The following is an 18614-nucleotide window of genomic DNA, read 5'->3' on the forward strand; positions in this document are numbered from 1 at the left end:
CAAGTCAGCATTTATGTGCCAGTCCTACTAGTTCAGAAAGCAGCTTCTCTCAAGACGAGCTAGATGCCCTATCTGAGATTGACCTCAACAATTTTCTTTTAGAAAAGGCAAATGAGCAAATGGAGAGGAAAGAAGGGATTTTGTTTGGATAGCTAGAGATTGCTCATCTAGACCTTCTTCTTGACCAAAAATGAGCTTGAGTGGTGGGGGAATCAAAAGGAGAGAAGGAATGAAGTGGGTACTGCCGTATGAGAGTTTGTGAGGGGGAGAGAAAGTTCTAATCGAACTGTCTGTTAGCTCGAGCTTGGAGAAGGTGAGGAAGGGGGCATCACTGCCGGTTCATTTAACCAGCCGATAGTGATGTTATGCTATCACTGCCGGTTGATGGATTAAGCCGGCAGTGATGAGGGAGTAGGGCATCACTGCCGGCTCAATCCATTTGACCGGCAGTGATGACACTTATCACTACCGGTTCATAAGTCACGATGACTTATTCTTCCTGCACGGCTTACAAACCGGCTATGATGCCACATCACTTTAGGAATCTGTAGTGATGAGCCGGCATATAAGTCTAGTTTGTAGTAGTGTTTTCTACTGTGTAAAGGCAGTTGTTAAACATGTAATGATATTTGTTCATTGCACGCACTTAAAAACTGATGTGGCTAAATTTTTTTCCTTCATTGGATATATTTTCCTTATCTTGTTGATTCTACCACTCCGTTCGTCATGTTTCAAATCCTTCTGTTCTGGCCACCTTTTACACACGTGTGTACTTTCAGTTGTCCGTGCTATATGAATTGCTAAATGAGTTTCTAAAAAGGAGCATAGCTATTGTTTCTATGCACTTTTGAATGGAACTGAATATCATCCAATTTTTTCAACAAAAAAAAATCCACTTGGAAACCCAAATTCTGCAAAATATATATATATATATATTTCTCTGCTTTCTATCGTAAAAATCGAGAGTTCACATTTAGAAATTTGGATGAAGTTTTTGGAAAATTTTACATTCTGCTCTTGATATCATCAGATGATTGTCAGCAGCATCGACATCCAGCAGCCAACAAAGGAAAGAAGGTGACAGTGATGAAAACAGGTGCCGGTGCGCCGTGAAGAACGTCTACCTCCATTCGGACGGCTTCTGGAGCTCTACTACAGTTTACCAGAAGTTGTTTCGTCTCTGGCAGGGGCTGGCTACCACGGCTGTCACATCCCGAGCTCATGTTTGTCATCTTCCATTATGCTTGGGACCAAAAAAAGACAAGCGTGCAGGCTGAATGCTCGTAATAAATGAAGATTGATCTTGTTGTGCTGTTGCAAATCTAGCTGTGTGGTGTTTTGAGTAGTAGTAGTAGTAGTAGTGTACCAGAGTACAAAAATAGTATAAAGGTGTTACAGTTGGCCGATTGAAGATGTAGTACGTGTAGTCTCGATAGTATTTTAGTATAAAATTTGTGTAGCAGGAGATGACAATTATTATTTGCAATCTGCTAATGGTTTCGGGCATTATTATTTACTATAATCATCATTATCATGATTGAGGGTGTTCTCATTTGCTCTTTAGATGAACAGATAATATTTAACAGTATAAGAATATTTCGCTGACTACTTTGCCCCTATTTGTAAGATCACATCAGCTTTGAGAGATTTACTATTCCATATAACACGAAGCAGACCTGCATGCAAGTCCTATCTTCGCATAAGCCACACTAGAATATTACAATGGGGCTCCTCACAACATGCTCGCCAGAGACCCACTTGAAGTTTCCCTCAGCATGATTAGTTTTGCTGGCATCCCAACTTAAGCTCACAGTAAATGTTTTCTTCTCTGTAGCATTGGTAAATTCTAGCTTTGTTGGTGACACACTGGCCTTAACCTCCTTGGGCATGTCAATATCCACAGTGTAGGATGACCTTGCATCTCCAACGTTGGTGACAGTCCTATTCACCACAAGTTTTCCAGAACTCGCATTTACTGCGATTGAAGGATAGTTCAGCTCAGCTTCGGCGATTTTTCTTCCTTTTCCGCATGCATCCTTCTGATGCGTGATTACCTCAACTTCAGAATCTGTGTAACCAAGGCCGCAGAGATACAAAATGTACTTCTCCTCGTCTGTGTCGTAGACTAAACCGGGATTGGTAACTTTCGAAGGGTTAACATGCCCGGCACCAATACTGTAATGGCCGGCCCGGCTGGATTGAGATTCTCGTCTAGGATCGGCTTCTTGCTATCATATACGACATAGGCTGTCGTCATGATTGCTGATTTGCTCACCGCAGGTGACCAATCTGGATGTGCACTCTTAATAATAGCTGCAATGCCACTAAGGTGAGGTGCAGACATTGATGTTCCAGATATGGAATTGAACATCTTATCATGTCCATCAACTGTTGTTGGTCCAACTTTGAACGGCCAAGCTGCAATAACGTTCACTCCGTGATCGAGTGTCGACCGGGAGCAATAGCTCAGATGGTTGTTCAAACATGGATTAGAGGTGGTATTTATGTCATCGATACTACAGGATAAAAATCTTGTTTGACGAGTCTGCTCTCTCTACTCATTTACGTACTTGCAGTTACCTTTACGCGTTTACCTTCCTAGAGTAGTTTGTTAAGATTGGCTATAGGTTACAAACCCTTTTTAACGGTAGAGTAGACACTCTAGATAAATCTAAAACTTTTTAGATAAAAATTAATATAAATTTATCTTGTGAAATATTTAGAGCTGATCAGTTTTAAATGTCCTAATTCATCTCACCCCTTCCCCTCTTAGGATGTCTTGGATCCCTTTCAGCTTCTTTCAGTACACTCTACATTTACTTGATCTTTTTTCCGTAGCTTGCTGTATAAGATCATCAACAATCTTGTGAAGAGATATACTATAACTCTTGTTGTAATATGTTCTTTACTATAACTCTTGTTGTAATATATTCTTTAAATGATCCGATGGTTTTTTTTAACGAGGCAACGGTATTTCACTGTAAAAGTAAAGTAATTACTTCACCCCACCAGGTAGGATCACATCATGTGAATAGATACTATTTATTTGATATAACAAGCAGCAGACTTGCAGGCAAGTCATAGCTTCACTAAGTTACACTAGCATATTACAATGGGGCTCCTTACAACTTTCTTGCCGGAGACCCACTTGAAGCTTGCCTCAGCATGGTTAGTTTTGCTAGTATTCCAACTTATGCTCACAGTAAATGTTTTCTTCTCCTTCGCCTTGGTAAATTCTAGCTTCGTTGGTGACACAACAACCTTAACTTCCTTGGGAGTGTCAATATCAACGGTGTAGGATGATGTTGCATCTCCTACATTGGTGACAGTCCTATTCACGACAAGTTGACCAGCAGTGGCCCTTGCTGCTATTGAAGGATAATTCAGCTCAGCTTCGGTGATTTTTCTTCCTTTTTCGCAGGCACCCTTTTGATGCGTGATTATCTCAACTTGAGAATCCGTGTAACCAAGGCCGCAGAGATACAAAATGTATTGGTCCTTCTCAGTGTCATAGACTAGACCTGGACTGATAGCATTAGAAGGGTTAACATGTCCAGCACCAGTAGTGAAATGCCCAGCCGGATTGAGTTTTCCATCTAGGATTGGCTTCTTGTTATCATATACGACATAAGCTGTCGTCATGATTGCTGATTTGATCGCCGCAGGTGACCAATCTGGATGTGCACTCTTGATAATAGCTGCAATGCCACTAAGGTGAGGTGCAGACATTGATGTTCCAGATATGGAGTTGAACATCTTATCATGTTCACCAACTGTTGTTGGTCCAACTTTGAACGGCCAAGCTGCAATGACGTTCACTCCGGGTCCGATAATATCAGGCTTAAGGATACCAGGGCTTGCTGTACTTGGCCCACGAGAGGAGAAGTAAGCAACTACAGGAGCTGGAGTTATTCCCAGTGACGTACCGTTGAAGATGATCGAGGCTGTCGGCTTGTCGGAGCTCTTAATGTACTGCCTGATTACTTCACCATCTGGGGAGTTGACATATGATGCTGGTAGGACATGTGCTTCGGCAAACGTTGTGTGGCCATTATTCCCCAGTAATATCATCCCAGCACCACCACCATCCTTGATATTTTTTCCAATTTCAACCTCGGAACCTTCAATCTCGCAAGCAACAACCTTTCCAGTGATATTTCCAGAACCATCTAGATCTTCAAACTCGCAAGCAACAACCTTTCCAGTGATATTTCCAGTGGAAAGGAAGCAAGGTTAGATGGTTGGTAGGCTGACTCGCCAACAAAGAAACGGCCATCACCTAGCTTCACAATGGCTTTCATTTGCCGGTCCATTGTGCTTGCACCAACTGTCAGGACCCATGGCGCCTCATTGCTTAGCGAGCAACGTGCTGGACCCGAATTTCCTGCAGAACAACTCACAAATATTCCCTTCTGCATTGCAGAAAAGGCTGCAATGGAAATAATATCTTCATGGAATGGATGTGGACGACCGCCAAGTGATATGGACAAGATGTCAACACCATCGGCAATTGCGGCTTCCACTCCGGCAAGAATGTCCGAGGCATAGCAGCCCCGTTGGCTGCAGACCTGGTACATGGCTATGTGGGCACGTGGGGCCATGCCAGCTGCAGTACCATTTCCATTGCCAAGCACACTTGCACCTTGTACAAACCTTCCGGCGGCTGTGCTTGCAGTGTGTGTTCCATGCCCAACAACATCCAGTGGAGCCTGTCGGTTCTGGCCTCCAATCAATGACCTTGCACCGATGAGTTTCTTGTTGCATTTAACATCTTCAAACTCGCAGGACCCATTCCATTTTGCAGGTGGTGAGGTCATGCCTTCATCATCAAACGAGGTGTGTGCAAAGTCTATCCCTGTGTCTAGGAGCCCTATGATGCTTGCCTCACCCATGCCTAAGCTCCAAGCCCCTCCACTTGACCGTAGTCCTAGGAAATCAGGTGTGTGGGTTGTCAAGAGTGGAAGAAGGTCGTCTCCGTACACCATAAGGACCCCATCTTTCTTCTTGACATATTCTGCCTCATCTTTTGTGAGGCTCACGGGCTCACGGCAAACCCGAGAATGGCTTCTTTATAGGTGTGGACGAATGGTGATTTAAGCTTTGATGCAGCCATTCGTGGTGGGAGGAATGATCTGTACCAGTTCTCAAGCTCCATGGGGCTCTTGTCAATGGAAAAGTTGGGAGGAGGGCTCACGCGTACGATATATGTGCACTGGCTAGATCTTTCACAATTTCCATGGGTGATGATGATTGGAGTGGTATGAGACAGGAGGCTAGAGAGAACAAGGGAAGCCAATACGAGTCTAGCATGCACATACATAGCTACGGAAGATCTGAGAAGCTAGGAATTGTGTATAAAGAGCTCGGTCACTGGCCTATTTATAGGCGATAAGAAATATCTATATCTGTTCCAATTATGGTTGGGAATTAATTTGTGTCAGTATACATGCCCAGCGATATACTTGGCTTTAATTATTGTGAGCTTTTAAAACTAGTGGTGCAGTTGGGTTTAGCTCTTCGAAAAAGCCATGAAAGTTACTATTAAATATTTATTACATGAGACAAATATTGTTGAGTGTTGTTTGTTGAATATGTTAGAACCCTATGTGAATAGTTACGGCCAGGGAAACATTAGTTGGGTTCGGTTCCATTCTAAAAAATAAAGTGAATAATAATTAAGAATATTGGTACTGTTTGATCTTTTTTATCAATAGTTTTCTAATTACCGTGAGAATTTATAGTTAATGGTACAGTTGGTTTCATCTCTTTGAAAGCCTTGAAAGGTGTGAGAACATTTATTACTGGAGACAAATATAGTTAAGTATTGATCACTGAAAACCTTAGAACCTTACATAAATATTTATGACATCCGAAAGATTTAGTTATGACATCGGCAAAGGGTCCTGCAGGCTCTACTTCCACTTCAGTTGCTTTCGAACATGCACCAGCAGTGTTTGAGGGGGAGGTCATCTCGTAGCGCGAAGCCCCTCAACACATTTAGCGGCGACATCCCCCATAGCTAATTATTGTTGTTTCTATTGAGCCCCATGATGTTGGACTTGCTTTATCTGATTCGAGTAGGGTCAATGTTATGCATGAAGAGCTTGAATACTTTGAGAGAAATCAAGTTTGGGTGATAGTAGAGCCACCCCCAAATGTTCATACCATAGGCACCAAATGGGTTTTTAAAAACAAACAGGGGGAGGATGGATTTGTAGTAAGAAACAAGACTAGACTAGTAGCTCAGGGTTTTACTTAGGTAAAATTGATAGACTTTGGAGAGACCTTTGCACTAGTAGCTAGGCTAGAAGCTATTAGGATCCTCCTTACATTTGCGGCATCCTAAGGTTTCAAGTTATATCAAATGGATGTCAAGAGTGCTTTTCTAAATGATTTCATAGAGGAAGAGATCTATGTCAATCAACCTCTAGGTTTTGAGCATCCCAAATACCCTCATAGAGTATACAGGCTTTAGAAAGCTTTGTATGGGCTTAAGCAGGAACCTAGAGCTTGGTATGATTGGCTTAGGTCTTTCTTGCTAGGGTATGGGTATGTGATGGGGTCAGCTGATAAAACTTAGCTCACTCTCAAGCATGGTAATGATTTCTTACTTGTTCAGATTTACGTGGATGATATCATATTTTATGGCTCTTCTCATACACTTGTGGTCAAGTTTACAAAAACTATGAGCAGGGAGTTCGAGATGTTAATGATGGGTGAGCTCAACTTCTTTCTTAGGCTACAAATTAAGAATATTGGTACCGTTTGGTCTTCTTTGATCAATAGTTTTCTAATTACCATGAGAATTTATAGTTAGCAGTACAGTTGGGTTCGTCTCTTTGAAAGCCTTGAAAGTTGTGATAACATTTATTACTGGAGACAAATATAGTTGAGTGTTGATCACTGAAAACCTTAGAACCTTACATAAATATTTATGACATAGGAAAGATTTAGTTGGGGTTTGGTTGTATCGTGAAAACAAATATGAAAACAAATATGACTACATATAGTATTTTGAGGTACAGTTGGGCTTGGCTTTATGCATGAAAATCCATGAGAGTTGTGACAGTATTTATTACCGGAGATAGATATAGTTGAGTGTTGTTCATTGAATACCTTAGAATCAGTGGATTTTGGTTCTGCCTTAAAAATTAAAGCGACTATTTATGAGGCATGCTGGCATTTGGCTTTGCCCCATCCATAGATTTCTAATTATCATAAGAACTTATAGCTATAGATATAGTTGGGTCTAGTTTTTTGAATAGTCTTGAAACCTTCGATAATATTTATTACATGAGGTAGATATAGTTGAGTCTTGTTTTAACACCTTGGAACCTTATATGAATTGTTAGCATCATGGAAAGATTTAGATGAGTTTGGTTCTACCTTTAAGTTAAAATGAAAATTAATGACTATTGGTAGTGTTTGGTATTGTTTGATAAAAAAAACTTTCAAATTGCTATCAGAATTTACGCCTAGATTAGTACCGTTGGATATGTCTTTTTGAAAATCCCTGAAGGTTATGAGAATATTGATTACTGGAAAAAGAAACAATGAGACGTGTTCATTAAATAACTTAGAACCCTATGTGAATAGTTGATTTTATTTTTATTTATTAAGCGTGTGAATATTAATGACAAGTTGTAGTGTTTGATCTTGCTCTGTAAATAGCTTTGAAATTACTACTAGAATTTTTAGCTGTCTTTCAGTGTTGTTTGTTGAATATGTTAGAACCCTATGTGAATAGTTATATATTGCCATGGAAACGTTAGTTGGGTTTGGTTCCATTCTAAAAAATAAAGTGAATAACATTTAAGAATATTGTTACCATTTGGTCTTTTTCGATCAATACATTTCTAATTACCGTGAGAATTTATAGTAAGCGGTACAGTTGGGTTCATCTATTCGAAAGCCTTGAAAGTTATGAGAACATTTATTACTAGAGACAAATATAGTTGAGTGTTGATCACTGAAAACCTTAGAACCTTGCATAAATATTTATGACATACGAAAGATTTAGTTAGGGTTTGGTTGTATCGTGAAAACAAATATGAATATTTATGACTACATCTAGTGTTTGGTCTTGTTCAATCTTGTTCAATCAATAGTTTAAAGTTAATGTTAAAATTTATAGCTTGAGGTATAGTTGGGTTTGGCTTTATGGAAAGCCTTGAGAGTCGTGTGAGTATTTATTATAGTTTAGTATTGCTCATTGAATACCTTAGAACCAGTTGATTTTGGTTTTGTCTTAAAAATTAAACCAAATATTTATGATGCATGGTAGCATTTAGTTTTGCACAATCAATAGGTTTCTAATTACCATAGGAATTTATTTCTATAGATACAATTATGCTTTAATTACTATGAGCTTTTAAAACTAGTGGTGCAGTTGGGCTTGGCTCTTCGAAAAAGCAATGAAGTTACTATTAAATATTTATTACATGAGACAAATATTGTTGAGTGTTGTTTGTTGAATATGTTAGAACCCTATGCGAATAGTGGAGAGATATTCATCAAGATGAATGAGTTCTAGGTGATGCTCAGGTAAGTAATAACAATACTTATGGACTAACAATTATATTGGAAATTGTTAGTAGGTTGTTCCTATTAGGAATAGCAACTTGTATTCCCTAGAGGTCTTGGGTCAGTATATATACACATGTACATGTAATAATATCCAAGAAACCCCTTATAGACTGGGGATATTACATAGAGCAATACATATCTAACACCCCCCTCAAACTCATGGGGGATCAACCACACTGAGTTTGGAGAGATAGAACATGTGCTGAGCTATACTCTATGCCTTCGTGAATAAATTAGTCAACTGAAGCTCAGAAGGAATATACCAAGAGCAATCACCTCATCTTGTACATGTGTCAGTGTGTAAGAAGCATCAACACCAATATGCTTAGTGAGTTCATGCTTCACTGGGTCCCAAGCAATATTGATAGCACATGTAATATCTAAGTAAAGACGAGTAGGTGTGGGAGAAGAAACACTAAAATCCTCATGTAACCACTGTAACCAAGTGAGCTCTGCTGTCAACAGTTATAACACCCGGTTTTTAACGGACAAAATCAAATGTGGCTTATGTATGCCCAGGATATTTAACACACATAAGGACATCATAGGTAAAATAAAAATAGCAACACTTTAAATGAATAAACATTAAACTCTTACAGCAATTGACATATATTATTGTCTATGTAGATATCTGCAGCAAAATAGAGGTACCAATGCCTAGCAACACCGCAGGCAACTGACCGGGAGACACACGCCTGGAACCTCATATCTTCGTCTTGATAGTTTTCAACATCTTCACTCACTGAGCAGCATCACGCATGTTGCATGGCATAGAAAATAGCAAGTGTGAGTACATACCATGGTCAACAAGCATACAGGAGAAAAATAATATATAGGCTTATAACAAGGACAAGCTAAGACATAGTATATTTATGTAAATGTGATAAAAGAAAAGATATTTGGACTCAAAAACATTAAGCAATTTTTAAGTGAAAGTAACCCAAATAATCCAACCCCTAATCAATACCCAAAGTTAACTACCTTGAAAAACCATCTAATCTCATACCAATGGTACCATATCCATAATCAAAACCATCTAATCATGTGAGGATCTAAGTCTCTCATGACCGTGTCGCAAGTCTTCCAGAGGGCCAAGTTTCTTTACGCTAATAAATACCCTAGGCACTGCGAGGATGTCCCAAAGGCTTTATGTGACATCCCAGTCGATGTTATGGAGAAAGAGATCCGAGTAAAAGACCTTTCCTTTAGCAGAAATTAGTAGCCTCTCGTAGTCCAAATAATGACTATCTTTCCATAGTCATTGCAGGTTCTTCCTCTCCTTGAGTTATCGTACCGAGCAGCTCCATCCAAAGCGAGTGAGCAAGCAGATAAGGATGTTGCACATGTCTGTTCATTGCCCAGCTCAGAGGAACATCGTTCCCCAAAGAAGCTGACAAAGTTGTGCCCTGATCGTCAAACAAGGTAGCTTGATGGGGACCACACAGACATTTCCTCTAGTGGCCTTGTGGCCAAGCCCTCTTTGGCTGGTCTAGGGGATGCTCCACTTGAGCCAAACTAGCCCCCATCCATGCCATCGTCATCTCCATAGGGGGCACTGGTGACACAAGTATACATGATGGTAGGCCAACTATCTTCCCTGGTGGATAGGTCGACCGTCAAGTCATCAGAGTTAGTTCTGAGCCAGACGAATGATCCATCTACCATCATCCCCGAAGAGACCAGTGGGTCAGCTAGCACCTTAGGCGGAACTCCCTCACCCACGGAAGCATGGCCCCACTGGTCCTCATTTCTAAGGTAAAAAAACATATTTGGGTTAACTCGATTCCAGAGTTGACTTATTCCTTGCTTAATATATTAAAAACATTCCTTGTTTTTCAGTCACATCGACCTTCCCCTAAAGGGAGGAGACCACAGGGCGTTGACTTATTCTGCTCTAATTATAGCTTCTGTTGCAGCCAAGGGGGGCCTCCAAAGGGTCTACCCCAGGAGACCCTCCGGCCTCGGCCACCACGAGTGCTGCCTTGCATAAGGAAGAAACTCCAGGTGTGATGCTTGACTCAATGTTATCTGATTTGGCCAGCATGGCTGAAGTCTAGGCGGCCACAACGGGTATCATTGCCATGTAGGTGGATACCGCTTTGCATCACCCTAAGGACCCCACCCCGTAGAATCCACCCGAGGGGGCGAGCTCACAACCCTCGACTCATCCTCGGCTCCGATCGTCTCCTGCAGCGCTCTAGTAAGCATTGGGTATGAAAGCTTTTCTTCCTTTCGAGGCTACATTTAACATGGATGTATTCCCACCTCGAGGAGGCCTTCGCCCCCATTTAGGACCTCTTTGCTTCCCTCTGGGCTCCTTCAATCGAGCTGGAGACTCTTTGGTCGAAGCTGGCTGAGGAGAAACGTCACTTTGAACCGGAGTAGAAACTTCATGCAAACGAGGCAATGTGCCTTTCTTAGGAGATTGCCCAGCTCTAGGCAACTCTCGAGGAGGAGATATCTGCACTAAAAAGGGAGATATTGGGTAAACATAACTTCAGTTCACTCATATCACCTCATATCTGGTCAGAAATCTTGATCTTGGTGAATTTGTTGTTCAAGGCTCATAGCTAAGGTAAAGTAGCTAAAGGAGTCAGAGACTTTGGCATAGGAGGACTCAGAGATCCTCCAAAAGTAGTTGGAGGACATGATTCCCTGTGGAGAAGAAGGCTTTTGCAACCTTCAACCAATCTCTTCAGAAGTTCAATTAATTGCTCCCATTTCCACGGGATGCTAACGCCATGGGCTATCTCCAGCAGATCCCTGAGCTGGGGGAGACCTTCAACAATGGCTATGAGTGGCCTGACACCCAAGCTTCAAGGAGCAGATGATGAACACATGCTTGCGATGCTTGGCTTTTTACCCAACCTTTCACTATACAACCTCAGCAAAAAAAGCTTCTCAGGATTTTTAATCAAGTAACAGCAAAACAATTCACAAGCAACAACAATCTCACTCCAAACAATCCAAGTATTGACACGAACAGCAAATAAAGAACAACAGCAATTCTGAAGATAAAAGGATTTCGGCTAACACAAAGATGTAATCCAAACCCTAACAAGTCTTCCACCCATGGCATGGATGCACTTCGATCAGAAGGGTGGATCTCCAGTGAAATCAAGGACGCACTTAGATCAAATAAATCTGATCATGCTCTTCTACAAGCCCTAAAGTGGTGGTAGCAGATAAACATCATGAGCATGAGATTGCCATCTCTCTTCTTCCTGAGGAAACCCTCCAAGAAACACACAATAAACCAGTCTAAGGATACAAGGGCATCGGCCGTAGGCTTTAAGGCATGCAGGCCAGCTAAAACACATAGTTGGACTTGAACTAGACTAGAGACTCTAATTCGGATGCAACACAACCTTCCTTTGACCATTATTATGCATACACGATGAATCTGACTATGGGGCCAAATCCATTGAAAAGTTAATGAAATAAGCTTTCCATCAAGTACTCATATGCCCCAATCGAACTCTATATGAGAGAGTTATGCTATTTTACTTCGGGCCCATCTAGCGGCGACAGGCTAAATCCAAGATGATTTAAAACTTCCTTATCTTTAATATCTAAGTTTGGGTCGACTTGAACTCGTGGATGACTATAAAAGGAAGTCTTTCACATCCCTAGAAGGTCATGAATAATATGGCTATGATAATTAGATGCCTTGTATGTCACCAACATCGACCAATATGAATATATGTTTCCTGTTCTTGTAATTCCTCTTCTTTGCGCCACGAATAGTTTCTTACGCCAAGCACCAGCAGCTAAGTTATTCTCACCCTCCTTGTATTGCTTCTCGAAACTAGGGAAAGAACCAAACTGAATAGTTGAACATTTTAGAGCATTACCAGCGAAATTAAGTGAAGGATTGATGGCAACATCAGCAAAAGTGGTGACCCGAGAGTGCCTAGAGAGTATGCTAAAGTGCCTCAAGAGTCACTTCCCTCAGATCTACTTGAACGTCATTGTGTGGGGCTTCATGTGTGACCCTTGGAGGTGGCTAGCTTTGAGCAGGAGGGAGCTAGGGTGGCTTCAGTTATCATCAAGATTCTTGAGTTATGTCATGCAAATCCCTAAACATTTTGTTTATTTATGTATTTAGTTTCAAATTCTCCCATTCGCCTTTGAGTGCGTTGTGGTGAAAACCACAAAAAGGGAGGAAATGAAATGGTGGATGGTTAGAATGAACTTGGGATCTCATGAACCCCTTGGGGTCTTATATATATGGGTGAGGAGATGAGCAAATCCCCATCTTACTCTTTGTGGTATACGAGAATTACAACTTGTGCTATTACATAGATTGGGCTGAATCTTTATATAGGTCTATTCCTATGCTATTGGGCTATCCCCCAACAATACTCCCTCAGTTGCATGCTCCTAAGCATGAGGGGCCTACAGCTGCAACTAAAAATGACCCTTAGCCACTCAGGAATAAGAGCATCTACTCTATGAATCCATGATACTAGAGCGCCTCATTAAGAACTCTAGCCAAAAACCCAGTGGGAAAAAAAGGCCTGGAGAAAAGACTGCGTAGGTGATTCCGATGGAGCTTCGAGCGAAGCCTCATAGGGTTGAGGGCGCCACATCGCTCAAAGTTCTATGGCTACTGTAAGGCCAAAGACATAGAACTGTAACGATGAAGCCTACTGTAGCCAAGGTGTCATACTCCCAAGGGTGTGCTCTTCAACCTTGGGACTACTCGACAAAGCCATTGACAAAGTCCTTTGGCCCGACTTACTCCGGCATCATGAGATCGAGCGGAGTCATACCCCAGGGCCTATGAAGTAGAATGGAGCCACATCTAATGAAACCGAGGCAGTTGCACTCTCTCCAGTGTGCTCCAATGTTGAAGAAGCCAAAGCAGAGTCAAGGTTGAAGAAGTTGAGGGAGTCCTACTCCCTTGAGTGTACTCCGCATGTCGATGAAGCCTGATGGAGTTAGGTTGTCAATGAAGCTAAAGGCATAGAGCCGTCTCCCATCCAGTAGCGACGGTGGTGCCTGATGAAGCCAAGGGAGTCGTACTCCCTCTTCCATGGCTCACTGTTGATGAGGTGGTTTCGAAGCAAAGTTTGATCCATGGAGGCTGAACCTCAATGCAGAGAGATTGTAGCTGAAGCAAAGCTTGATCTGCAGAGGTTAGACCTCCATAGAGAGACTAGGACAAAAGAGGAGCTTGACTTGTGGAGGCCGAACCTCGACACGGAGAGACTATCACTGAAATGGAGCTCGACCCATGGGAGCCAAACCTCTGTGCAGAGGGACTACCACCGAAGTGGTGAGGCCTAGTGAAGTTAAGTTGTCGACGTAGCTTGAATAGAGTGATGATCATGGATGAAGTCATTGGGCTCCATTCTGAGTGATGGGTGAAGTGTCCCGGACTCTTTCTATAGGGAGCCCTTAAGTTTCAGTCCGTCTTCGCTGTAGGGAGCCCTTAGTCTTTGGCCCGACTTCTCCACGGAGAGCCCTTAGGATTTGGCCCATCCTTAGTAGCGAGTCCTTAGACTACGGCTTCGAGGCATCCTTAGACTGCTTGGCGGTGAGCCCTTAGGCTTCGGCCCGAGTGCTCCACGGGGAGCGCTTAGGCTTCAACCCGTCTTCGGCGATGAGTCCTTGGACTATGGCTTCAAGGAGTCCTTTGACTGCTCGGTGGGGAGCCCTTAGGCTTTGGCCCTACTTCTCCATGGAGAGCCCTTAGGCTTCAACCCGTCTTCGACGGCGAGTCCTTAGACCGCGGCTTCGAGGAGTCATTAGACTCCTCGGCAAGGGCCCTTAGGCTTCAGCCCGACTTCTCCATCGGGAGCCCTTAGGCTTTGACACTTTCTTCGGCGGCGAGTCATTAGACTGTGGCTTCGAGGAGTCCTTAGACTGCTCAGCGGGAAGCTAGCCCATAGGCTTTTGCCCGACTTCTCATGCCATTCATGTGTGAAGAATGTAAATACTTTGGCTCATTATAACATACATGCATGGGGAAAATTAACACGTCAGCACGCTTATGCCATGCGTGCATGCGAGAAGTGAATGCTTCGGGAGCGCTCATGGGATGTATGCATGTGAAAGATGAATATTCTGAAGTGCTCACACAACTTATGCATGTGAAAGATAAATACTCGAAAGTGCTCATGAAACGCATGTATGTGAAGGGTGAATATTCCAAAGCGCTCACGGAACGTATGCATGAGAATGGTAAATGTTCCGACTTGCTTATGCAATGTACACGCTCGTACATTGAAAACTCTCATGATTAATGTAAATAAGGGGGTACGCTTGCAAGATGCACGTGATTGCAACGTGTATAACTCGGCGCAATCATAACATGCTTCCATATATCAACCCTTCTCCGAATTTGCACTATACACGTGTTCAGGGAGTAAAATGCTCTGGAGCGCTTACGTAACGTTCGCGCACACAGCTCGAATGCTTCGACGTTATTAGACAATGTGAGGAACACGCTTCGACATTATTATGCGATACGGACACATGCAATGGAAACATTCCGGGCATGTAAATGAAAGGTACACATATGCGGTATAAGCGCCCTAGCGCATTCATGCCACGCATTCGTATAACCAATGCCTCGGCGGAAGAAAACAACACTTATTAGCTCATACCAACAGTTCATGATAAAAAAAAAAACACCTAAATCCCGAAGATCGCGAGTCCTGTGCTCTAACAAGTTTCGATACTCTTGTGGAAATGGACGTCTCGTTAAAGAGGAAAAGCCCCAGGTAAACAAGGATGGTGCTATCTAATAACATAGATATATGTATGAGATGCACTATAGCTCCGCAGAAAAGATTGTTCAACACTAATTTGTGCATAAATATAATACTATTTGGTGATCTCTCTGGTGGTTTCGTGGCCAAAGAAAGGCCGAGACTAGCTGTACTTTTTCGCCGGGCCCTTAATGTATATATGCCACCTAGAATAGTTGAAGTACAGGCTGTAAAAACATCCACGAATTGATTACTTGGCTACACGACCTTTCATGCGTGAGGCGAACTAGCAAAAAAGGAGAATGGAGTATAGCTCTGACGGAAATGGATAGGCTTACCGCTGAAACTGAACTGAACTACACGGGCCTGACTGGTGACACAACCCTTTAATGAACTTCCCGCCCACTCCACTGAGCAATCCCAAAGCCCACCCGTTTGTTACTATTTTTTTAATAAAGGAAAGAGTTTCGGTCTTTTGTATCTTCCGATACATATAGCCTCAAATTATTATTATATTATTGATTCGATATAAAAAAAATAAGAGAAAGACATAACATTAAACACACAGCCTATTATTAACCGACCACCCACACCCGTTTGTTACTTGACAGTAGGCTCTAACTTCGGAGGACAAAACGCTCTGAATTCTTAGTAGATACTGACTGTTCCTTACTTACACACCGCAGTGCAACTTTACATATTTTTACAGGCACAAGTGCAAGTTCGACGTTGTCTTGCAGCTGGTCGCGGAGCGCGCAACTGGCACGCTAGCTTGACGCGCTCCGAAATGAGAATATGCTCTGCTATTCCTTCTGCCACCTCAAAGCATGCACTGCAGACAAAAAAATGACAACAAAGTGAGCATCCTTTGGTTTCGAACCCAGCGGTTTGTCACGTATACACTTCGAAGTTAATTAACGACCAAACTAACGAAAGCGAAACATTGGAAGACGTCGCTAACTAGACACACATAATTGTTGGACTTAATCCTTGTCGTAGATTTTGGGGAAACGTTTCACGACAGTGTGGAAGCAAGGAGTTCGTATACGGTTTGTATACGCTATAGCGTCGTTCGTATGTGTGCAGAGTCCGAGTCGAAGTCTTATCGTAGGATGGCACGATTCGTCTTAGGATTCGGAGTTAGCAGGTCGCTATAAATATGAGTTATAATCTCTAATTTGTAAGCAAGTCACGAGTTGAATAGAATCTAAAATTTTCTCCAGAGAGTTTTGCTTGTTTTATTGTTCTCGTCGAAGTTTATGTTGTTTGACATTCTTGTCGAGATACGCAAGTTCATTCTCGCCGAGTAGTACGCGACTCAGGAGTAGCTGAGCGTTGCTGGTCTATCGGCATGATCGAGAGCAGCACGTACACAGCGGATAGCCAGACTAGTCATGGTCGAGCACATACAACTGGTCGCTCAAGCTAGTCGTGACTGGTGGTCGTGAATTGGTGTGCTCCCATCTTTTGTCGCTCGGGTGATCGGGAAACCTGGTCGCTTGCGTTGTCGTGAATCCGGAGTGGTCGCACACATGATCCAGTGGTTGGACCCAACATCTGGTATCAGAGCTGGTAGTGCGCAGCACTAGCTTGTGAAGATGTCGATCATACCTCAGGGCGAGGTGGCGCAGGAGAGCAGCAGTGGGCTGTTCCTGTACCCGCAGTTGACAACGACGAATTACAGAAGCTGGGTGATTCGCGTGCAGGCGATGATGGAAGATCAAGGCGTCTGGGATGCAGTCGAGCCAGCGGTCGGTGAGACCGTCAACGAGAAGAAGGACAAGAAGGCGAGGTCGCATCTCTTCCAAGCGCTCCCGGAAGATCTCCTAATGCAGGTGGCTAGGAAGAAAACTACAAAGGAGGTCTGGGACTGTCTCAAGACAAGATTTGTTGGCGCAGATCACGTCAAGAACGTGTGGCTGCAGACATTGAAGAGCGACTTCAATGCCATGCGTATGCAGGAGGGAGAGACGCTGGACCAGTACGCCGGAAGGCTCAACAGCATGTCCGTCAGGTACGCAAACCTAGGGGAGACGCTCGACAATGCTGCTTTGGTCAAAAAAGCTGTTCGACACCGTGCCCGATTGATTCCTGAGTGTGATCGCTGGGACCAAGTAGTTCTACGACCTCGACAAGATGTCGTTCGAGGAAGCCGTGGGGCGGCTTAAGGCGTTTGAAGAACGTACTCATCCATGTGCATCCGGTGGCAATAGCATTGGTGACAGCCAGCTTCTGTTCACTCAGGCCGAGTGGCAGGCGCAGCAGAAGAAGGATGGTGGCAACTCCTCATCAAGCAACAAGGGCAAATCCCACCTTGCTGTAGAAAGTAGCAACCACGACCGGGGTGGTCGTGGACACGGTAGAGGTTGTGGTAGAGGTGGTCGCAGTGGCATGTTGCGCAATGACGAGGAGAGCGGCTCGAGCGGCGTTCGCCACAACAAGAGCCACATCAAGTGCTTCAACTGCCACAAGATGGGGCACTACGTGAACGAGTGCGAGGCACCGAAGAAGAAGGAAGAGTAGACTCATCTCACTCGTGCTGACGACACCGAGCCGGCCCTGCTACTCGTGGTGTCAGAAGAGCCACCACAAGAACAGCAGCACCAGCAAGGAGCCATGCTATTGAATGAAGAGAAGTTGAAGCCAGAAATGCGCGACACAACAGAGGGAAGCTCCAGCTCTGAGGTCTAGTACCTGGACAATGGGGCCAGTAATCACATGACCGGTGACAAAGAGAAGTTCAGAGAGCTGGACGAAGGTGTCACTGGCAAGATGAAGTTCGAGGATGGCTCCACGATGCAGATCATGGGCTTAGGGTCTGTCGTGTTTAGCTGCAAGAACGGCAGCCAGTGGCTGTTGCAGGAAGCCTACTACATTCGAAGACTATGCAGCAATATCATCATCCTTGGACAACTTACCAAAGTCAGACACAAGGTGATCATGGATGTTGAACATCTATGTGTGTATGATAATTGCCCTGCACGGTTGGTGATGAAAGTGAGGTGAACTCCAAATCGCCTCTACAAGATTGAGCTGCATCAAGCGATGCCAGTGTGTCTCTTAACCAGGCTTGAAGACCCGGTGTGGCTATGTGATGAGGACATCACTCCCTCGGATACATACAATGATCCTCCATTGAACTTTCAAGGTCCAATCACAAGAGCTCGCGCACGACAATTAAATTTAGAGGTGAGCTCGTTCCTAAGCAACTCTTTATATAATTTTGAGAATAGATTACTACCTAATGATTATGTGTTGTTTAGGAATCATGGAGAGGACAAGGAAACACATAGAGGAAGGCTTGGAGGC

General features: G+C 43.3%; 1 protein-coding gene and 1 pseudogene across 1 annotated transcript; one reads left to right on the forward strand and one right to left on the reverse strand.

Annotated features, from left to right (window-relative positions):
• Positions 1-1709: 1709 nt before the first annotated feature.
• On the reverse strand, positions 1710-5330 carry LOC133905498 (subtilisin-like protease 3; annotated as a pseudogene).
• Positions 5331-16903: 11573 nt separating this feature from the next.
• Positions 16904-17828, forward strand: LOC133904524 (uncharacterized). The gene is made up of 2 exons (XM_062346021.1): positions 16904-17359; positions 17424-17828. The coding sequence occupies exons 1-2, from the start codon at positions 16904-16906 to the stop codon at positions 17826-17828; spliced, it is 861 nt and encodes a 286-aa protein (XP_062202005.1).
• Positions 17829-18614: the final 786 nt, after the last annotated feature.

Source organism: Phragmites australis, chromosome 22 (assembly GCF_958298935.1).
Source record: "Phragmites australis chromosome 22, lpPhrAust1.1, whole genome shotgun sequence".
NCBI lineage: Eukaryota > Viridiplantae > Streptophyta > Magnoliopsida > Poales > Poaceae > Phragmites > Phragmites australis.

Bases quoted from the DNA above. Each gene is read 5' to 3' on its own strand.
- LOC133904524 (XM_062346021.1), top strand. From the start codon at position 16,904: ATGTCGATCATACCTCAGGGCGAGGTGGCGCAGGAGAGCAGCAGTGGG. The intron at 17,360-17,423 runs GTCAAAAAAGCT...GGGACCAAGTAG, and splicing joins CGCTCGACAATGCTGCTTTG to TTCTACGACCTCGACAAGAT.